This window comes from Taeniopygia guttata, chromosome 8, assembly GCF_048771995.1.
Source record: "Taeniopygia guttata chromosome 8, bTaeGut7.mat, whole genome shotgun sequence".
NCBI lineage: Eukaryota > Metazoa > Chordata > Aves > Passeriformes > Estrildidae > Taeniopygia > Taeniopygia guttata.
The window spans coordinates 27,964,617-27,986,863 of NC_133033.1; the positions used below are offsets into that span (position 1 = coordinate 27,964,617).

At 56.6% G+C, this 22,247-nt stretch overlaps 2 protein-coding genes across 3 annotated transcripts; both read right to left on the reverse strand.

The window, feature by feature from the left end:
- Nucleotides 1–480: 480 nt before the first annotated feature.
- Nucleotides 481–7,110, reverse strand: HSD17B7 (hydroxysteroid 17-beta dehydrogenase 7). Its single transcript, XM_041717940.2, has 9 exons — nucleotides 6,968–7,110; nucleotides 6,690–6,893; nucleotides 6,500–6,592; nucleotides 5,564–5,678; nucleotides 4,880–5,074; nucleotides 3,558–3,662; nucleotides 2,495–2,551; nucleotides 1,885–1,983; nucleotides 481–1,449 (listed from the first exon to the last, which is right to left on the reverse strand). Exons 1-9 carry the CDS (start codon nucleotides 7,000–7,002, stop codon nucleotides 1,354–1,356), a joined length of 999 nt encoding a protein of 332 aa, XP_041573874.1. The 5' UTR covers nucleotides 7,003–7,110; the 3' UTR covers nucleotides 481–1,353.
- A 1,102-nt stretch (nucleotides 7,111–8,212) lies between these two features.
- Nucleotides 8,213–20,971, reverse strand: DDR2 (discoidin domain receptor tyrosine kinase 2). 2 transcript variants are annotated; one of them, XM_030279774.4, is made up of 17 exons: nucleotides 20,842–20,971; nucleotides 17,247–17,341; nucleotides 15,377–15,479; nucleotides 15,027–15,258; nucleotides 14,805–14,910; nucleotides 14,562–14,667; nucleotides 14,038–14,221; nucleotides 13,724–13,967; nucleotides 13,544–13,606; nucleotides 13,288–13,418; nucleotides 12,639–12,849; nucleotides 11,922–12,145; nucleotides 11,670–11,806; nucleotides 11,106–11,297; nucleotides 10,749–10,977; nucleotides 10,076–10,225; nucleotides 8,213–9,658 (listed from the first exon to the last, which is right to left on the reverse strand). In XM_030279774.4, the coding sequence occupies exons 2-17, from the start codon at nucleotides 17,329–17,331 to the stop codon at nucleotides 9,521–9,523; spliced, it is 2,535 nt and encodes an 844-aa protein (XP_030135634.2). In that variant the 5' UTR covers nucleotides 17,332–17,341; nucleotides 20,842–20,971; the 3' UTR covers nucleotides 8,213–9,520. The 2 variants fall into 2 exon arrangements, with proteins under 2 accessions (XP_030135634.2, XP_030135633.2); XM_030279773.4 differs by having other exon boundaries at nucleotides 14,805–14,952.
- Nucleotides 20,972–22,247: the final 1,276 nt, after the last annotated feature.

The window sequence follows — 22,247 nt, forward strand, 5'->3', positions numbered from 1 at the left end:
CCCTGCAAGCCAGCTCCATGAAGAGTCTGGATTCTCCTGGCTGCCACCTCTGTGCAGGTTTTCCTACCCAGAGCTCTGAGCTACCCCAGTTTGTGGGCACCCTTTAGCATCCCCTGGCCCCGGCCAGCCCAGGGAAGCGCCTGGGCTCCCCTGCCAGGGCGCATTAAACCAGTCACTGTGTGACACAGCAGGGTGAGCAAGCACCAGAGACATCCCCCGACAGCCTAAGGCTGGGAAATAGTCTCAGATTTCCCAGAGGCACTCAGCACACAAGACCACACTGGAGTCTTCAGAAATAACTCATGCCTTTCCTTAACTAAAGAAGTAAGCAAAAAAGGTGGTTAACAGCTCTTCTGTGGCAATGAGGAGACACTTCACACTTCCCAGGTATGCACAGGCAACAAATTAAATTTCCTTCCAAGCTTCCAAGTCAAAAGTAGATGGGTATTGGAGTAAAAACACCACTGCATCAAGGACAACTCAATTTCAGTCATTTATTCATTACAGAACTTGAAGTTACTTGGTGGCAGGTACTTGGTGAAGGTCCCCCAGATAAACAGGAAGAATGGTTGGTACAATAGATTTATATAAAAAGAGTTAAATAGATAAAACAGCATGGTAACCTCTCACACTTGCTCAAAACAGAGCAGACTGGCCCTGAGTGCAGGTTAACATCATCCTTTCAAGCCAGTCATGGTTAAAACCCTCAAGTGCCCGTACCCAGGGGACAGCAAGGCATCTGTCTTCACAGTTGAGGCAGGTGTGTGCTTCTCAGGCCAGCTCTTCAGGAGCTTGGTTTCAGCTGCTGGGCAGACCCTGCCTGCCAGTAAGGTTCAATCTCGTTGGGCAGGTCTGTAGAACCAGCCCCAGCTTCGGTGAACAAGCGTAAGGCCAGCTCAGCTGAAGGTGAGCTTTCAAGTACATCAGGATCAGCCACAGGTGATGAGTTTGAGCCATCTACAAACACCAGCAGAGCCAAGATGCAGGGCAGCACCCCAGACTGCTGCCTTTACTGCATTGAGCCAGATGGAAACCACAGGTTTTGAGGCTGTTCCTGAACCACACACAGTTCAGTCACGCTTCTGCAAGACATCACTTTGCAACTGTGTTAGGACAGACTCTGCCTACTCAAGGTCTCTAGTTTTATGCCAAAAGAAAAATCCCATAGCAAAAGGTCTAAGTATTTCTCTTCAGTTTTCACAATTCCACTTTCAGGAACTGTTCACCTTCTGTCGAGAAGGAAGATGTCTGAAGCTGTGTGCCTGCAGAACAGCTGGCAACACAGGTAGCACCAGAATGAAGAAAACCCATGTTACTGATACAAGACTCTCACCCCACTGAGACTAGCTTTACTTAATCTAAAAGATCATGGTATTTCTCTAGAGTCTGTTCCTCCAGTTCCAACAGCTTCTGGTAAAGTTTCTCAGCAGTGTCTTCATCCACATCCATCTGGAAAGCAAGGAAACAGCACTGTGAGACCATCACCTTAGTGGTAGCCAGTGCAGACACGGAGGGCAGCTCTGGGGATAAGCAGGGTGCATTTCCAGGGCTTCTACCTTCACAGACAGCCAACTAAAGACATCTTTAGTTGTCACCAGGGCATAAGCCAGAACATATTTTGGGGAAGTATCATTACACACTTAAGCTGTTCTTACATTCACTTCCAATCATCACTTCCATTGTCTTCCAGACTCCAGCTTAAGCCAGGAATTACTCTAGGAAACACTGCAGATAACCCCACATCCCTTCCTGCTACTTAGCATTCAACAAGCATCTTCCTTCCACTCCAGGCACAGGACACCCTTGGCACCAGCCCTCCCATACAAAGCAGATGGCAGACCCCCAGCCAAACACCTTTCAGCACAAAGCTCCCTCTCCACTGACCTTTCGAGGCTCCACGTAGCATCTCCCCAGTCCAGAAGTACAGCTGTGGTATTTGACAAGAGAATCCAGGTACTCAGGCTTCTGTTTGAACAGCCATACCTGGGAAGAACAGCACAAAGATGTACAAGTTCAGCACACACTGTCCCAGCCACACCTGTGGGCAAAGACTTGACTGCCAGCAGACACAGAAGACACCACAGGTGCTCTCACCAAGCAGGGGAAGATGTGATATGTCAAGCTCTGAGCTGGCTCCCTTCAGATGTGACCTACCTGAGCCAAGAGTAATGGAGGTTTCTGCTCCCACTGTGCTTGAGACACACTGTGCCCCTCATCACCCACCTCCATCCCCTGTGCTGCACATCATTCTCCCTTGGTCAGGATGCTTTCCCAAAATCATTTATTTTATGGGTACCAGATGAAGGCCATAAAGCACCATGTGGCTGATCAGCCCTGGGGACAGCTGGCTCCCCACACTCACTGCTGTGTGGTATCTGGGGTTCAAACACAGCACCTACCCACCAGCCTTGCTGACAGGTTCTTTGCTCAAGAGCCACAAGACCCCAGAAGAACTACTCAGAAGGAAGAAAGAAGCAAGTTGTGAACTACTTACGTGAGCTTCTGCTCCATTATAGGGCGTCAGAGTATAAGTTTTGGCAAAAAATCGGATCTGAGTGGAAAGAAGGACATGGCAGAATTTGTACTGTGGTCCAACGCTTGTTGGTAAGCCCTGAGCAGCCCAAATACATTTGTACCTCTAGATAATATACTAGAGGTACAAATGCTTCTCAAACTGGGCAATAGGTAACACTGCACACTGACTGAAGCATCCCTTTTTCACCACAAACTGCTTTCTGCAGCCCCCGGCAAATCAGCAAGTGACACCCCAAGGCAGGAACAACAGGCCACACACACCTTGCAGGTGCCTCTTCTGGAAGTGTCTCAAGGGCAGGAATGGCAGGAGGCAGAGGGGATCTGCAGGACTGCCAGCTTTGAGGACAACTGAGGGGGCATTGCCTCTCTGCTGCCAGGAGAAATGTGATCCAGCAGGATCAGCTACCGTAACTGGGGCAGCTTAAGATGAAAGGCAAGAGCATCAAGGGTCAGAACAGGCAGCCTTCAGGCACAGAACTGCAGTGAACCCAGAAAGCTGAAGGCCGGAGGAAGAAAAGCAAGAGAACTTCTGGGAAAGCAGGGGGAGAGTAAATAGAGCAGGAAGCTTTGCTTTCCATAGGGTTGGAAAGAAAACAACACTGCCTTCTAGAGGAGGGGAAAGAACAACACTGAAAAACACGTTGCTCTAGAAATAAACAGCATCTCAAAGCACAGGGCCAAGTTGGGGCCACATCCTGAGCTCTGCTGCCAGCAATCTAATGGTGTTTCACAATCCCAAACAGAACTGGCAAACTTTCCAAAGGGAGCCTTGACAAACACTGCTGTAGCTGAAGGGCTGAACCCTGCCCCTCTGAAGTGTCCAGCACCAAACCTCCAAACTCAGCTTGGAAATTGGGGCCCCAAGATGAGAAGGGGAAGGCTTACAGAAGGTCCAGCCTGCCCAGCCCAACAGAAGGAAGAAATCTATACCAACACAGGCAGCAAGGAGCCAGAAGCGTGCTGTACATCCCCCTTGCAGTGAAGTGTGTCACAGCCCAAAACCAGCCAGGACATCCACTCACCAACCACATGATGGGCATTAGCAGCTTCCACAGAAAAACAGGCAAAATTCTGTATGTCATGTTGGACATAACGAGCCCAGGACAAACAACACTGGAATACAGACCCTGCAGAGAAGAAACCAAGTCAGTGTGCAATTACACCAGTTAAAAGAATGGGTCATGCTCCTTCCCTCCCTGTCGCTGTCGAGGCAGGACAGGAATGAAGAAACTCACTCAGAAGGCTGCTGAGAGTAAAACTCCTATTTATTCAAAATACACCGCTCTTTTATACAGAGCTTCACAAAGGCCAAATCCATTGGTCCTGAAGTGAAAACAACTCACAGCACTGGTTCAGAGTGCTTGACGCACAGTGATAGAACTTAACTATAAACAGTGTGAGAACAAGAGAGATAAAGAATTATTTACATTCTTTCCCAGCTCTTTCCCAGGCTTTTTGCCTGGCTAGAAACTCTCACTTTCTTTCTTTGACTGAATCTGAGACCCACACCTCCCAGTACTCCTCAGCAAGAGAGGGTGTGTACAGACATCAGACAGTGATACTCCACTAAGTACCAGAGCAGAGAGCAATTAGATGTAGTGATTTTTAAGAGGTCCAAACTGGAAAGGTTTGTGTTAGATCCATGCCCATTACAAACCCCCAGGGCAGAAAATGCAGCCTCCTGGTGCAATCTCCATGCAGCTCAGCAGCCACAGCAGATATCCCACAAATTACAGCCCACTCAGACCAAAGACTACTTCTTATTTTATATATAAGAGCTCAGCCTTTTGGGACTAAACCATTCTCTCCAGAAGTGTTTGAGAATGGCAAAACCACCACTGCTGGACCAAGGCTGCAGCTGCCAGCACAACCCATCAATCCCCCATGATGGGGAAGGCAGATTGCTTGTACAGCTCACTGGCAAACCTGAGCAGCAGCACAGAGCCACCAGCAGAGCTTGCAGCTCCAGTGCTTGTAGTCAGCACTGCCAGAGCAGCCCTGTGCTTAATAGGCAGGGACACCTGAATAAAGCAGAGGCCCTTTGCTCTTTAACATCAATTCTGATCTAAAGAGAAGAGCTTACAAGGTAAGAACTACTCCTGAAATCTCCAGCTTTGGGAAGTTTTTCTGGCAAGAACTCCAGAATCTGGCAATCTCTCTGTCAGATTCTCTACCCCCTACACCACCAGTTCAACCTCAGCCATGTTTAGCTCTTACCTGTGCATTAAGGAATGCATCAGACTGCTATGAGTGAATGAATGCAACTAGGTAACAACAATGTCATGATAATTACGAACAGTAGCAGCTCATTAGGTTTCTGCAGCAACACAAACCCCGTCATCACCTGGCCATTAAATTTCCTGTTCAGAACCACACTTGTCAGGTCAGTGGCATATTTAGAGGAACTGTATGATTCCTGCCCCTTGGCATGCTGATAGTCAGAGAGGCTGAAGGCAGACTCCCTGGCATTGCTGGAGGAGGTCCAGATGAGTCGTGAGGGCTTCTCATTACCACAGAGTAGAGACTGAAGCTGACGAACCTGGAAAAAGAATTGTTAACTTACTTAACACAGCAGTTTCCCACTCTTAGGGTATAACTTCACAGCACATAAGGCTGTGAGCTTCTCTCAGCTTTCTCAGCCAGCTTTTCTAGACTAGCCAAAAGCAGACACTTTTATGAGCAGTTTTTCTAGACTAGCCAAAAGCAAACACTTGTATGAGCAGCTGTCATTCTGCTGGACAGCTCAGTTGAGCACCTCAGAATTTAATATAGCCAAGCCTCAGCATTTACCCTGGATAGATAACTACAATGATTGACTTCTCTCCGCTGGCTCACTAAAGTAATCTCAAAATTATATAAACTCTTGCAACAGAAGTCATCATTTATTGCTATTTAAACAAATGTCAAGGCCTTTATCCTGCCATTCTCTGTCATCAGCATCTGAACCTGTGAGAGCTGTAGTGCCCAGACCCATTGCTACCCAAATCAAACATCAGTGTGAGGGTTCAGTCCTCATATGAAGCCTCACCAGCATGAAGTGTCCAAAGAGGTTGGTAGCAAACACCTCCTGAAGCCCATCTCCATTCAGCCTGTCTGTTTGGGTCATGACGCCTTCCGCAGTGGTCAGCATGTGGAGCAGCTTACTGGAAGCCAAGAACAGGAGATAGTGAGGAACACTGCCAAGAGGAATCCAGCGGTCCCCCACTTCAGCTGTAGCCCCCATCTCACAGGCTCCGCACAGCTTCACCTTCAAGGGCAATATTAAACCATGAAAAAAATAGATGGGAAAGGTCTAGAGAGTATCCCAGGCCCTTTATTTGCAAGTGCCTCAATACTGACCAGACCAGAGAAGACTTGTCCCTTCTTTCACTTTCTCATGGTAAACAAAAGAACTCATTCCCTCATTTCAGCTCAGATAACTTAAGCTCCAGTACCGAGCCAAGCCCTTGGGCCATAGCTAATGCAGGCAAGGAAACCGGTGCGGCAGCAGCGCTCAGCACCCCAACAGCTCTGTTAGACTCACAGCTCACTGCGCTCCTCAGCCCAGCCTCCCCACGCTGCCATAGAACAGCAATGCTCCACCAACGCGTGAGCATCACAAAGCACCCTGAGCCACTGCTATGAACAGCTCGCAGGAACCTGTGCTGGCATCGCTACAACAGCCAGGAGACCCAGAGTTCAACAGAGCAGCATTTCTCACGCAGCGGCAGCGGCTCCAAGCTTTGGGTGGCCTCTTGCCCTTCCCAAGCACCCAGCAGAAGTGGCACTGGGTGCCTTGGGCTGCCCTAGCACCCAGCCGACAGAGCCACCCCACACAAGAGCGTGCATCCCAGGGACGTGCTCTGTCTCACAGCAAGGAGGGAGACAGGCTCTTCAGCACGGGACCCCAGAGCACATCTTGCCGAGGCCAGCACCCCGTGCTTCCCGCAAGCAGGGGGCTGGAACCCCCGGCAACACCTCCTACCCGGTGAGGAGACCGTGCCAGAGCGCCTTGAAGTTCACGTGCGGGTTGGGCATGATCCCAGCATTGAGGTAGACGAAGTCCAGGCGCTGAAACCTGTGTGGAGAAGAGCGCAGGGGTGGGGTTGGAGCGGGGTCAGAGGCGCCCGGTGGGGCGGAGCGCGGCGGCGGCGTCTGACCGGCACACCCCGTACCTGCAGCGGAGCTCGCGGGCGGCCCGCAGCACGGAGGCCAGGTTACCCAGGTCCACCTCCACGGTGGACACCTGGGCGGCGGGGTGGGTGGCCAGAATGAGGTCCCGCGTGGCTTCGCTCTTCTGCTCGTTGCGGCAGGCGATGCAGAGGTGGATGCGGCCATCCTCCTCCAGCAGCCGCTGGCACAGCGCCAGCCCCACACCTCTGCAACGGGACAGTGTCAGAGAGAGCCCAGGCTGCCCCCCACCCCGGGCTGCCCGCTGCCCCCGGTCGCTCACCCGCTCGCACCGGTCACCAGCACCACGCGCTCCATGGCTGCCCCCCGCCCGCCGCGCGCCGCTATAAGCGCTGCCGGCCCCGCCCCGCCCGGCCCCGCAGCCAATCGGCGCCCGCCGCGGGGGCGGGGCCCGCGCCGCCGGTGGCGTGATGGTGGCCCGCGCGCAGGGGGCGGGGCCACAGTGACGTAACCCATGAGCCCGCCTCCGATGGACACGCCCACCGCACAGGCCACGCCCACGCAGTATTGGCCACGCCCCTTCCCGCGGACAGCCTGGGTGTTCCCGCTGTCCCTTCCTTCCCTTCCCTTCCCTTCCCTTCCCTTCCCTTCCCTTCCCTTCCCTTCCCTTCCCTTCCCTTCCCTTCCCTTCCCCTTCCCCTTCCCCTTCCCCTTCCCCTTCCCCTTCCCCTTCCCCTTCCCCTTCCCCTTCCCCTTCCCTTCCCAGGAGCCAGCTGTGCCCTGCTCTGCTGAGCCCTGACATCCCTTGCCACCGAGGAAGGCAGACATGCCCAGCAGGTCGCCGTTCCCTCGGTGGCGGGGAGCTCTGGGTGTGCAGGGCCCTCCGGGAGCCCTCTCGGCAGCCCTGCTCCTGGCAGGGTCCCATCTGGAGCAGGGGATGGGCACACCGGACCCCACAGCTGCCCCCCAGACACCCCGGCGTGTTATTGAATGTAGGGTCGTGCAGATTGTGCAGAGTGCCCGGGCACTGGGAGCTGCAGAGGTGCCTCACCTGTCCCAGTGCACCCAGCCTGGTGAGGCACGGCTGCGATGGGCCACAACGCACCCTGAGCACGGGGACAAGCAGAGGGGCATCAATTCCATGACATGGACAAAGCCCATCCTTGTCTTGACACGCTCAGCAGGGATGAGACATCCTCTGTACAAGCCAGTAGGAGCATGCAGGAGACCAGCCAGTCTCCTGCGGGGCACAGCCCACCATCCCTGCCCTCCCCTCTCCCAGATTCAGGGTCCTGCTCTGGCCCCGCTGCTGGACACGTCCTGACAGGGATGCTAAGCCTCAGAGCATTACCCACCTCCCTCCCACCCGCTGGGATGGACAGCTAGTGTGGGTGAGCCAGCTGCTCTCTTGATCATCCTTGCTCCAACTCTCTCAGGCTGTTCCCTCTGTTCCACACCACATCCCAGGCACACAGTGCAGCTCCAGGGCCCCCCAGCCCCAGGGTGCCCACACGGGAGGCGAGCTGAGCTGCCTGCAGAAGCGCCACAAGGAAACCATGCAGCCAGATCACATACTGAGTGTCTCTTCAGCGGGTTTGCCCCTACACATAGGTGCATCTACTGAATATACACATGCCTTAGCCATGGGATGCTGGGAACTGTGCCACGCGCGCCTGCTGGTGCTGAACTAGTGCGTACAAAAGTGTGGAGGGGTCCATGGACCCTCAAGTCCACAGCTCCTCCTGTCCAGCCACAGGAAGGTCTGAGTTTGGGGTGTGGTGTGTAACCTGCCAAGACACATGGCTTTGGCACCTGCCCAGTTTGCTCAGGATGCTGGCTGCTTCGGGAGGATGGACGGGTGCCAGAATGCTGTGGCATGTTCAGGGTGGCAGAGCCCAGCTCAGGTGCTTCAGCTGGACTGTGATCCCAGGCTGAGAACCAGGGAGAGCTGGAGCGCCCTGCTCCATGCCCATGGGGCTGTTGCAGGCATGGGCAGCAAGCAGCTGCCAATGAAACTCTGCTACATCCATTCCTCTTCTGGCAGATGAAGATGCGGGTTAATCCTGGGGGAGGAGGACCTGGATATTTCCCCATGGAACTAAAAGTTGCTAGCATCCTGCTGCCAGCTGCCATGCACCACCCGTGGGGCATCCAAAATGCATTTCTTGGGCAGTTGAGCTGCCCTGGGGTGGCTGTGATCGGCGAGGGAATGTCTCCTCGGCACAGGATGCCTGCTCCTCCCTGGCTGCACACTCCAGCAGCTGGGTGAGGCGCTGGGAGCACCCCCAGTCTTCTCCCTGTGCAGCTGGGGCTGGCCAGCAGGGTCTTCCTGCCTCTCCACGTGGCATGTCCAAAGCCCCAGATGTCCACGGAGTCTTTGTTTTCACCCCGCGATTGCACAGCCTATTGAGACCTGGTGGCAGCTCCCACCTCCTCCCAAAACCAGTGGTGGCTGCCAGTCTGTCCCTGCTCCAGCAGGCACACAGCTGCACACATCCCTTCCCCAGGCGCCTGCCCTGCATGTGGGCCAAGTTTCCTCACGGAGAAAGTCCAGCTGAGGTTCACCCCCTTCAGCCAGGGAAGAGAAGCCACTCTGGCCCAGTCCTTGTCACCAGGAACAGCACCAATAAATAACCCTCCCCGAGCCCACGCTGCTGCCAGGCTCAGGTCTGCGGGGAAGAGGGAGGTCTGAGCCGTCCCATGCCGTGGGGCTTTGCTGTCCTTGGGGGTCTCCTCTGAGGCCTCACTGCACAATGAGAACACGAGCAGCTGCTCGGGGTTTATGGCTAAGTCCTTGTGAAGTGGCTTCTGTTTGCATCTGGGGCTCCTCTGGGGACAGGGAAGGATGGGGACCAGGATAGGCGGGAGCCAAGGGTCATTCTTCACTGGCTGAGTCCTGGAGAAGGCGATGGATATCCTGGAAGGAGGGACGATCTTTAGTGTCCCGTCTCCAGCAGCTGAGCATTAGCTTATAGACTGAGTCAGGGCATAGCATGGGCTGGGGAAGGTAGGTCTGCAAAACAAAAGGCAGAAATGGCAAAGAGAGAATTACTGCCACAGAAACCAATGTGCAAACTGCTCCTGGAGAGCCCAGTTTCGCAGGGTGCCCCATCTCTCCATGGCCTGGAGTGGGGGCTGTGCTGCTGTGTGCCCAGAGGCAAGTTGACCCCCAGATGGGGACGCTAACCCCTGTCTCCCAGACCCTAAGTGCTGCAGTGGGGTCAGTGAGCAAGCAATGCCTTGGGCTGCATAAAGTGCAGCATTTGCCACTATGGGCCCTTCACCAGGATTCCTTCCCGGAGGAGTTCCTGTCCCAGAGCTGCCTCACAGCCAACCTCCCTGTCTGGTCACCTTAAAGTCTCTCCTCAGCCCCCTAATGTCCTAGGTGCACCACTGGTCCTCTTGTCCTGTCCCTCCCATGCCACCCTACCTGCCGGCCCTGGTCCCGGAAGAACTCGCCGGTGTTCTCGATGACCTGCTCATCAGACATCTGGGAGTAGGGCTGCTCCCGGCAGAGCGTGAAGGTCTCCCACAGCGTCACTCCGAATGCCCACACGTCACTGGCCGTTGTGAACTTGCCCTGGCCAGAGGGAGCAGAGCAGGGTCAGGCGTGGGCTTTACCCCACCCTGCTCCAGAGGCTGTAGGTGCTCGGTGATCAGAACCTTGTTCTGGATGCTTCAGCATCCAGATCTGGTCCTAGAGAGGTGTTTGGCCCCACAGATCTGCTTTCTGCCTGGGGCCAGAGTCTGGTGAGCTCCAGATCTGGCTGGCAGTGACTGCTCTGGGGCTTGCCAAGGACCCAGCTCCTGCCAAAGGTAAAAGCCAACACTGCTCCCTCTTCCAGGCCTGACCATGGCCAGGATAAAATGCCAAGCATTCTGCTTAAAGGATGTCCTGCACTGGGACATCAAAAATCCCCACAGTCCCCCCAGCCTGCCTCGAAAAGCTGCCACCACTCCCACTTTCCCCATGCTTCGCCCTAAATCTGGGCTGCAGTGAGCAGAGACCCCGCCATCCCTCCTGCACCCCCTAGCCCAAGACAGGCTGTGAGCATCCCCAGAGCCATATCAGTGTCCATCAGAGGAGCCCAGGCCCCGTGTACCAGCAGGATGCTCTCCCAGGACATCCAGCGGATGGGGAGCACCGCCCGGCCCTGGATGCGGTAGTAGTCCCCACTGTAGAGGTTCCTGCTCATCCCAAAGTCGGCGATCTTGATGGTGTAGTGCTTCCCCACCAGGCAGTTGCGCGTGGCCAGGTCCCGGTGCACGAAGTTGAGGGATGAGAGGTATTTCATGCCCGAGGCGATCTGGGTGGCCATAAACCGCAGGTCACTGTCAGGGGCACACGGGACGAATGAGCAGAAGGAAGGAAGGACAACAGCCAGAAGGTGCACGGCTCCAGGCCAGATGTCCCAGGAGCAAGCAGCACTGCCTGCCCCTGCTCTCCCAGGCAGCCCTACCTGACAGTGGGTGCGTGGGCAGCAGCAGGACCGCCTGCCTGCTGGCGGGACAGGAACTGGTTGAGGTCCCCGTTCTCCATGTACTCAGTGATCATGCACAGGGGATCATCTGTGATGCACACCGCCAGCAGCCGGATGATGTTGGGGTCCTTCAGCCGTGACATGATCTTGATTTCCTTCAGAAAATCATTCCTTTCCGGAACAGAAACCACACGGATGGGATAGACAGAGCCAGAGGGGCACAGAGGTGAGCACAGACTGGCCAAGAGTGCCACTCACCCACCCAAGCCTCCTGAGGGACCTGTGGGTACCATCCCCTGAGACTGCAGAAGATGAGCTGCAGAGTGGGCTCAGCAGGTAGATAGGCACTCGGGAGCTGATTAGGACCAAGGATCCTGACATGTGACAGCCCAGAATACCCAGAGAGCTCAGGAGTGTGGTCCTTGCAGCTGCATACTGGGCATACGGCTATGGAGACAGGGAATGCTTTCCAAGCATCCCAGCTCTCCTATTGAGGCTCTGCACGGGGGCAGTGCTGGGGTGTGTGCCCCTCTCAGTCCCTACCTGGCATTCTTGTTGGCATCTGTCCGCAGCATCTTCACAGCCACCAGCACAGGGCAGTCAGAGCTGCCATCCAAGCCCTCCAGGGCAAAGTCCTTCCCTGTGAACTTCTCCATCCCCTCTACTTCACAGAGGTGAACCTGGGGGAGCAAGGGGCAGCCATTACCTCTGCTGACTGGCAGCCTTCCACAGCCCCTGCGAGCTGGGAAGAGCTTTGCCTGATCCCTGCTCAGAGCAGGCCCAGTTCCTGCTCACCTCCCCAAACTGGCCTTCCCCCAGCTTCTCCTTGAAGGTCAGCAGCTTCCTGGGGAACTCCTCGACGGCCACATCCTTGCCAGCGAGCAGGTCCATGGTGAGGGCTGGCACTGAGTAGGTGTTGCTGCCTGTCACACCCTGCAGGTTCACAATGTCGGCCTCGGCGTAGTGCGGGACGCCCTCAGGGACGCTGGCCTGTGATGGCTTGGTGGGGCAGCTGCAGCCTGGGGGGACACCGCGGGGCCAGCCCTGCCATGGGTGTCCTGCCCTGCACCCTCTGCTCCCTGGTGGCTGCTCACACGCTGTCCCTTCTGCCCCAGAGCCCCGCAGGGCTGCATTCCTGCAGGCAGCGCAGGCTGCTCCACTCCTTCCCCACCAATGGCAAACACACCAACAAGCCCTAAGCACCAGAGGAGCAGAGAGCAATGCCTGACCTCCAGATCATTGAGGAAGAGGTGCCAGAACATCCCAAGGATGACAGTGGGACACAGCTTAGTCTGGAAGTGGACGTTGGTGATGGCTCTCAGTCATAGGCTTTGTGTGACCTTCATGTGGGCTGCATGGGGACTTGTGTGACCTCTCCCCTCTGAGACAAAATGTTTGGAGAGTGGCCAAAAGCTGGGGCTGGAGAGAGGGGGCTGCAGCAGGCCCAGTGAATGGTGTCCTGGCCCTCACCTGTGAGATGGCTGTGAGCACACAGGGTGTCCTGGCTCTCACCTGTGTCTTCCTCCCGCGAGGTGAACTCAGGCAGCTTGCGGATCAGGCGGGAGGGCTCCTGGTAGTCAGGTCCCAGGGGGAAGATGCGGTCATAGGTGGAGCTGGACTCCTGCTCGCTGGGGGAGGAGGAGCGGTTGTGGTTGAACATGCTGGATTCGCTGGGCAGGGAGAGGCTGACGGTCATTTCATCATCCAGCATCCTCCGTGATGCCTGTGACAGCAGAGAGGTAGGGTTCCCCACAGCACGGGGAGGATGGTACCGGGGATGTGCCCAAACCTCCTCTCTAGTGCCTTGTCCCTGAGTTGCGAACCCTGCCTGGGTTTGTCCTCATGTTTCCCCCTTCTCCTGTCTGGGTTTGGCTCCATCAGTTCTGTGAATGACTTTGATAGTGGCTGTGGTGAGAACCCTCCACACCCAGGCTCCTGTTCCCCAGATCAGCTTCAGGACAGAGGGATGGACAAACAGGCAAATCCCAAAGTCACCACCCTGCTCAGCTAAGTCTCCTTGCTCGGGAGATGGGTGAAAAGCACAGCCTTTCTGAGGAGGGGAAGGGAGCATCAGCCCTTGCATGGAGCCCGTCTTCTCTGTGCTGAGCTCCCAGAAGAACCTGCCCAGAATGACGTCACCGGCCACACCATGCTTGCCCACCTTCTCCAGCATCTTCTGCCAGAACTGCCGCCACAGTATGATGACAATGATGGCCACCAGGATGAAGATAATGGCCACCAGGCACCCAATCAGGATGCGTGTGTTGCTGTCGTCTACCTTGAGCGTGGGGTCTAGCCAGAGAAGGGGACAGAGAGGGCTGGTCACAGTGGGGCGTGGGGAGATCCCCTGCCCCTTTACTCTGTGGCATGGGGCACAGTGCCCACCCAGCACAGAGTGACATGCTTCCCATGCTTACCGTAAGTGGTGGGGACCACAGGTGCCTCGGCGGGGGGCACTGAGTTGTTGTACATGGCTGCATCTGGCCAGGGAGCAGAGAACATCAGAGTGGGGGTGTGGTTGCCCCACAGCCCTGCTATCTCCTTGAGCCTCCCACCCAGGAGAAACTGGTCCCCACGGGGCCCGTGGCGATGGGTACCTGACTGGAAGGTGATCTCACTGAACATCATCCAGGTGTCAGCGAAGTAGTACTGGCACTTGATGGCACTGGCCATGCGGTGCAGCAGAGGCACGGTGACGAAACGGGCGCTGGGGTTCACATCATCCAGCACCAGCACCGAGGAGACCGCGCTGGGCTCCCACTCGCTGGCGTCCGCACGGAAGTAGCACTGCACCTCCTTGAAGATCTTCACACCTTTGGCGAACATGTTGTTGCAGTGGACCTGTGGGGCAGCCTGTCAGCACGGCCACTGAGGGGCACGGGGAGGGTGACAGGGAAGGGGGGGTGAGGACCTTCATGGCGGTGAAGTTCCTGATGCGGTCAAACTCGAAGGTGATCTCCACGTAGCCACCAGCCGTGCTCTCGTTGTGCCAGCCCACGTAGTCATAGCCGGGCCAGACGTGGTACTCGTGGGTCTGTGTGAAGTCATCCAGCCCCGACACCCCGTCTGTCAGTTGGCCCAGGCCCTCTGTCATGCTGGCACATGCAAAGGGACAGAAGGAGTGTGACTCTTGCCAGCCCACAAACCTGCACCACCCAGCACCTCACAGGCCCCAGGACAATCCCAGTGGGGATTTTGTTCCTGATGTCCTCTTTGGAAAAGGCTGTGGGGCATATGTGAATATGTGGTACAGCCAGAGCAAATCCAAGGGAAGGACTGGAGCTGCTTCCCCCATCACAATGACCCCCTTCCCAGGCTGGCCATGTCCCCCACCTCAAGGACACCGCAAGCATTTGCTGTGCTGAGGAACAGCCTGAAAATGCAGGGAAGGAACATGCTCCTTGCCTGCTCTCCAGCATGGGACCCAGTCCTCACCTGTACCCGAAGGCCCCGTCGTACACCGAGTCATTCAGGTAGATGATGGTGCCCCCCGGAAGGACGAGCTGCTGCCCGACCGGCGCATTGTAGGACACCAGCCCATCTGCAGGGAGGGAAGGGTGAGTGCATGGACACCCCGCCAATCCCGCTGCTGCAGGACACACAGCCCCCGCTGGGATGGCCAGCACCCCAGGATGGGCGCTGGGGACATGGAGACAGGCACAGGACCGCACCACCCACCCAGCCAGGCACAGCCGTACAGTTCCACGCGCAGGCAGACGTTCATGGAGTGGTCAGTGACGGGGATGAAGCGGACAAAGCGGGCGATGAGGGGCGGCTCCAGGTCCTTCAGGACGATGTCGTAGGTGTTGGTGTTTCCATCCAGTGTCTGAAGAGAGAAGCACGGTGGGGATGGGCAGGAGGAGCCTCGTCACCCCCCATCCAATGCAGCCTCCACCTCACCTGCTTCCCGTGCCGGTTCCTCCAAGAGATCCAGCGGGTGCCATCCCGGCTGTAGTTGATTTTATACATGGGGGCAAACTCATTGCCGTGGCCCTTGGCGTGGCGCCCCTGGGTGCCCACCAGCGTGATGAAATGCAGGGCTTGCAGGTCAATCTGCAGGAACTCCTTCAGGTCATTTGGCTCCACTGGGGTCTTGGGGCACCAGGCTCCATCGCCCTCCTCCGAGTCCAGCCTGTGAGCCCAGAGTGAAGGAGCTGTTTGCACGTGCCTGAGGCCGGCCCCACATCCCCCTTCTCCCCTCCATGCCAGCCCAGACCCTGCTGTGGCTCCTGCAGGAGGCCCACACTCACCGTCCATACTTGGCGGCCGTGGAGTCAGACCAGTGGCTGGAGGCTGAGATGTCCTCGTCAGGGATGTGCCCACCCGACATTCCCAAGGGGTACCGACACACCGCTGCAATGACACCGGCAGGGCACTGAGCAGGAGGGAATCCCTCCATGGAAATGGCCTGGGCTGGGGCCATCCACTGTGCTCCAGGGCAGCGCTCTCCATCCCTCTGGCTTACAAAGAGAGGACAAAGCAAGGAAGGGACAGTCCTGCCAAAGCAGGCACCTTCCCGGGCAAGTGAAGCCTCTGGCCAGAAGCAGATGCCAGCCCAGCTTCAAGTGGGAAGAAGGGGAGGTGGCTCCAAGGGCTGATGATCATGCCGGGCCCTGTCTCCAGGGGTCTCCACAGCCTTGCTGACAAGGATCTTGGCTGCGATGGAGAGCCTGTGAGCTGGCACTGCTGTCCCCGTGCTCCAGAGGGCTCACTCCAGAGACCACTTGCCCAGAAACCTCACTGGCAGCAACTGTGCCATGCTGTTCTGCTGCTCCCTGTCCCTGCCTGGGGAAACAAGTGACCAAGACAGGCACTCGTCCTCCCTGATGACCCCTCAGCTCCCACCACCAGCCCCACTTCTGGCTGGGCTGCAAGTGGAAAAGTACCTGGGGTGGCAGGAGGGCTACACCCCCGAGTGGCAGCCGACTCCCTCAGCACTGCATCCTCACTGCTTCACAGGAGTTATTTTTTCATGCCTGGCTGCCAAGAGCACTGCTGAAAGGGCGGCTTGTTTGGCCATGTTTACTGTCTGGCTGCCGGCTCCAGCCCACCACGGTCCCGCCACACACCACCCCGAGAAAACACCCACACTGAGGTGGCAAGGACCAGGCAGGACACTGTGCCTGGGCCACCTCCTACCCCACAGCCCCTGGCTCGCCTGGCACCGTACCCACAAAGAACCCACGTCCCATTGTGTCACCATCCCCGGGACACCACACGCAGAGACCATATCCTGCATCAGGCAGAGGGATGAGCACACCTTCATCCTGAGCATTGGCACAGTGGGAGCATCTCTTCTTGTCTCCTGCTCTCCCACTTGTGATGCTCTGCAGAGCACAGCTCCCACTGAATTCTCATTTAATTCTTGCCAAAAATGGAGCCAGCCCTGTGTTTTTGTCTCGGTAATAACAATCCTGGCCAGGCAAATCCAATTCTGCCAGCCATAGATGTCTGCAGGAGAAACAGGATTGCCTCCCTAAATAAGCATCGTGCAATCTCCAGGGAAGACCCAGCTAACTCCTCGCACAGATGGAAGAAGTCTTTGAAGGGACTTGTTAAAGGGACTCTGGGGAAACCTTGGGAAAACGTGGGCTCTGTTCATTCCTGCAGCACAGGATGGGGCTGAGCCCTGCAGGAACAGCCATCTAAACACACTTGTGCTGCTGGCTGGCTCAGTGTTGTGGTTTCTGAGCAAAAGCCAGGCACCCAGTCAAACCACTTCACCAAAGCCAGCCTTGGTTTGCTGCAAAACTGCCAGAGAAGGCACAGCCCAGCAGAGAAAACAATAGCTTGGCAACTGGCAACCTCCAGACTCAGTGAGCCCCCATGGGCAAGGGCCCCACTCAGAGCCCAGAACTGTAGTGCTTTGCTATGTCCAGCACCTTGCCAGCTGCCAGGGGCCGGACAGCACCTGTGGCAGCTGGGGAGGGGCTCTGAAGGTCACTGCAGGTGCCCAAGTGAGGCAGGACAGCAGAGTGACAAGGCAGGTGCAGGCTTGGGGGCCATCACATACTGCTCCCAGAGCTGAGAAAATCCCAGAGATGATGGAGACGATGCAAGTCCAAACTTGGCCATCTGGCAGGAGCAGAGCTGCAGCCACCTGGTCCCTGTCTGACTTACCGGGGTTGACCTGGGCTCTGGCAGCACGTGGGACGTGCAGCAGCAGCAGCAGCAGCAGCAGCGCCGGTCTGGGGGTGGCCAACATGTCGACAGTCCTGTGGAACAGAACCAGGGCTCGTCATGCTGAGGCAGCCAAGGAGGGGGCAAACACCAGCCCTGCTGAGGGTGGGAGCACTTCTCCTGCACCAGACCCTGTGTCCCCACCTCAGCCTCAGAGGAGGAACAGAGCCCCAAGCCTCAGATCTGTGGTGGTGGTCACAGGGATTCCAGACACCACCCCTGAGAGCCATGGTGTGCCACATCCACATGGAATGGCCACAGGAGCCGCGGGAAGCTCCCTGGGCTCTGCCTGGGGCCAGCACTGGCTGCCTCCACCTCAGGGCACAAAGGCTCTGGCCTGGCCGCCCACCCTTGGCTGCCTTTAAAAGAAGAAGTTGCACAACCCCATCACACAAGGCAATAATAGCAGGGTGCCAGAGCGGTTTCCTGCCTGCTGGCTCTGAGAGAGGAGAGATAATCACCCGAGATTTACAGGGTATTTACTGGGATAGCTCCCCATGGCAGAGTGGGTACCAGGGCCACGTGTGACACAGAAAGTGTGACAAAGGGAATGGGAGCCAGCTTGCATCCTCTGCCTCGAGGGGAGCATGGAATGGGGCTGGAGGGGACCTGGGGGTCCTGGGAAGGGGCCTTGGGCCACAGCATGGGGAGAAAAAGGACTGGTGCTGCTGGGGCTTCTCCTCAGAGGGGACAAGGGGGCCTCCCGAGGAGGTGCCTGCCCTTTTGTCAGGGCTGTCACCACAGCCGTGCTTTGGCCCTCACCAGACCTCAGCTGCCGGAATCCCCCAGAACCTGAGCAGCTCCCACACACCTCTGGGTGACCACCATGGGGTGTGGCACCATGCTGGGAGAAGCACCAGGGACACCTCTAAATGTCACCCGCTCTGCCCCAGGCTCCCTGAGCTCCCCTTATCTGCCAAGAGGACATTTTCACACCAGCACCAGATGCAATCAGTTCTCTTTCTATTAAAAACGGCTATTTTAATCAAGTTTAAATGTACATTAACTTTTGAAAGAGCAACTTTCTAACCTGGGGGTTCCCCAAGATCCCAGTGGAGCCAAATGATCTGAAGGAGTTCCTGCAGATTGACCTGCAAGCCCTGCATTTGACCACAGCTCCTGGCCAAATGGCCCAGCTGCTGGGGTAAATCCCAGTCAAGCCCACTGCACCAGGGATGTCTGGCAGATCCTTGAACCAGCCCAACACCACTGCTGCTGCAGGTGAATGCCTGGTTGTGTCCCACAGCCTTGTCCCCACCACCAAGAGGAAGGCTAAACACACCAAAACAGCTGCCCACATCCCACAAAGCCAGCTTGGAGGTGCTGGATATGGCCCTGGTCGCCACCACAGCTGGGGCTTGGCATGGCAGGAGCGAGACTGGGGCTTGCTGTGGCCACACCAGCACCCAAAGGGAGAGCAAAACCCCAGGAGCTGCCACTTGCACTCTGCAAGAAGCTCTCCACACTCCACAGCACCCTGCTGGATTTCTGGGGGACTCTGCCAAACACCAAAATCTCTGCAGGAGGCACAAGTAAACACCTGCATTTGGGATGATTTCCCTCCACTTTTTTCTAATTTTCCTTTCCTTTTTTCTTTTTTCTTTTTTTTTTTTTTCCCCAAAAAGCACATATGTGGCTGCCTTTTTTTTTCCCTATTCCCAGCTGGGAAACTGTAGCTAGGTTGCAACTAACTCAGCTGCAACTGGGAATTTCAGCTGCATTGCCCAGAGGCACACACAGCGTTTGATGACGGCCAGTTCCCCCCAACATTAAAATCTTAATTTCCTTCTGCATTCCAAAAAGTATCCAGGGATATTTTTCCCTACTATTCTTTCAGGCTGAGTAAACTCCTTAAGCATCAGGATACCACATGCTGTAATCTCCTGCAGGGAATGTATTTACATTTAGCCTAGTATAGGGAAATCATCCCCACGTAGCTGGGGGACAGTGCGGGGACAGTGACTCAGGCCACAAGGCTGAGGGCTAAGGTACACATGGTCAAGCACAGGGGCAGTACTGGCAGCCCAGCTGGAAATCAGTTTTGTTCCACCAGCCTGGAAAAAGGGATGGCTTTGCAATGCTTTGACTGAAAATGTTTGCTGAAGATTTTCAATCACTGGAAAGTTTTAGTGCAGACAGTTTTTGGAGCTCCTCCCTGGTATCACCTGGACTTCAAGTCCTTGGCTGCTGCTTTTTTGTTGTTTTCCCTTATTTCCCTCCTTCCTTATTCTACTGAAATAACCAAGGGAAATAACTGGGGGAGAAACGAAACCCGCTTCTGTTAAGAGACAACCCGCACCTGAGCCATGGTCCCTCTTGCTGTCAGCCTGTTCCAAGTGAGGTCCCCAGCTTTGCTTCCCAGGTGGGCACTGCCACCTTTGCTGGCACTGGAGGAACTGGGGGGGGGGGGGGCGGGGGGGCGGGTGGATGGCAGCAGCCTGCACCCCTTGTGCACACCAGGTCCTGGACACAAGTCTGCCAGGGCTTCTAGGGCTCCTGTTGCACTGTTGCAGAGCCCCAGTCCTCATACGGGGCTGGGGCTGCCGTCCTGTTAGGTGAGACAGGTCAGGACCACTCAGAGAATGTCCCTGAGTGATGACAGGCTCGCTGTGAGCCTGGCCCAAGAGTGTTTGGATAAGGGGTTCAGGATCCCTGCCCCAGCGGCACTACAGCCCCCAGCATGCCATGCTGCCAGCAGCCTTGGCGGGAGCACAGTGCAGCATGCTGGGACCCGTAGTCCTCCTCCCTTCCAAAAATGCCATTTTAGACTTTTCTGGGCTGGATGCAGCCCCATTTCCTGCAGCAGCCAGCGCCTCCCCAGCCACGGGCTGGCTGGCTCAGCCCAGGCCATCACAGCTGTCCAGGGCGCGAGGAGCGGCCAGCACGTCCCCACGGCTCGGGCTGCCCTGGTGAGACCTGCCAGGAGCAGGGCTGGGGGCCTGGGGACAGCATCCTGTGGGTGCTGCATCCTGTGGGTGCTGCATCCTGCAAGCGCTCCCTGGCAGCCGCAGCCCCCAGCCCCGCTCCGTGCCACGGCCTCGCCCGCCGCCAGCAGGTCCCGCAGCATCGCCCCGACGCCACCCGGGGCTGGCAGCACCAGTGGGCTCCCAGCGCCAGCACTGGGGCACGAGGCTCATGAGCACCAGGCAGTGGCCTTGTGCTCGCTTTCCCAGTGTGACCTGGTGCCTGGCTAGGGGACCCTGGGGACAGCAGGGCCTCCCTGGCTGACCAGCAGTGTCATCAACTCTGCCAACAGACACATCGGTGGGAGCTGAGGAGGGACACCAGGAAACACTGGCCTGGCACGAGACACAGGGGAAACACCGGCACTGTGGGGTCGGCTGGCGAAAAGGGGTCAATTGTCACCTCCCCGAGTGAGGACAGTGCCCTGCTGCTGCCCCAGACCCTTCCCAGCAGACCTCCACCCTAGCCCCTCTTCCTGGGCTCAGCTGTGGAGCACACTTGACCCGTATCCTCCCAAAATCCCAAGCCGAGGAGGGTCACACACGTCCCCACGCAGCCGAGAGTGACTCACCAGAGTGGGGCTGCGGCGGAGGGCGGGTGGGCTCCTCGCCCCTCACCCGGGCCGGGGGAGCCAGGTGAGGAGCGAACTTCCCCGGGCTGATGCAAGATGCCTCTGGGAGCTCGCTCGCATTCTGCGGATTCCTGGGAGCCGGCCAGAAATCCCACAATCCTAGATCTTGCACATTTGGTTTCAATTAGGGAGCAGAGAAGGGGAGCCAGTCAGCGATCAGGGCTGGCGTTTCGGCAGAGGTTATTTTCCTCGGCCCGAGGGAATGTGCGCAGAGCTATAATTTACAGCAAAACCCATTCATAGCACAAGAGGAAAAAAAAAAAAGTCCCCGTGGCCAGCAAGGGAACTTAAAGCAATAGGCAACATTTCACTTTCCAGCGCCTGCCCCGTAGCTGTGGCATGGCACACACGTCCAGGACCCTCCTCCTGCGCTGTGGGGGTGGGTAGGACACCCCCAAAATGCGGGTGATGGAGACACTCCACAAGACCCCAGAGCTGGCCCAGAGGGTCCCACATGGGCTACCCCTCTCCGGGCCCCTGGGGGAATGATTTGGCTCTCTTGCATGGGCACACGTGGCCAGGACAGCAGCCAAAGGACCAACCTGGCTCAGGGCACAGGCTCAGTGCTCCAGCTCCCCAAGCTGCACGCAGAGCTGGTGGTTTGACATAATTTCCAGGCACTAGCCTGGCACGGCAGCCATTGGCTACGCAACGAGGCAGGGAGAAAATAATAGTCATACTACTAATACTAATAATAATGGGCTCACATTAATTTTTGTGCAACATCAAAAACCACAATTAAAGAACTTTTTCAAAAAAAAATTTAGACTGTTTTGGCTGTGCTGAATTCCATGCTTACATTATGGGAAGGAAACAGCATCCCTGGCAGCAGGCCACCAACTCCCTAAAAAAGCTTTCCTGTCCAACTAGACACCCCAAATCCCCAGGGCTGTAGCCTTGCTCCTAAACCTCTTTGGCTGCATGAAGTCTCCAGACAAACCAACTGAATCACAGGTAGAGGAAGGCACCCACTGCTCCCAGCAGACACTGGTGATCCTTGTCACTGGCACCAGAGAGGAGCTGCAGCACCAGCTAAGCCAGCACTGTCCAGGGCAACAGAGGCAGGGCACAGCTGCCCCTGGGCTGGCAGGGAGCAGGCCTGAGCACTGCCCCATGTGCTGCACCAGATCAGCTGGCAGGGAGAAGCACAGGCTGCCCTATGTGCATACCGGCACAAACACCAGCCAGCTCTGCTCCACTCCCCTCCTACTACCTGGAATTGTTGTTTAAATAACTTGGCAGCAGCCAGCACCCTGGTGCTCTGTCCCAGGACCTAATGCAAAGGTGGTGGTTCGCAAAGCCAAAAAGCCAAAGGCTTGGCCATGCACAGCCAAGCCAGCAGGAGA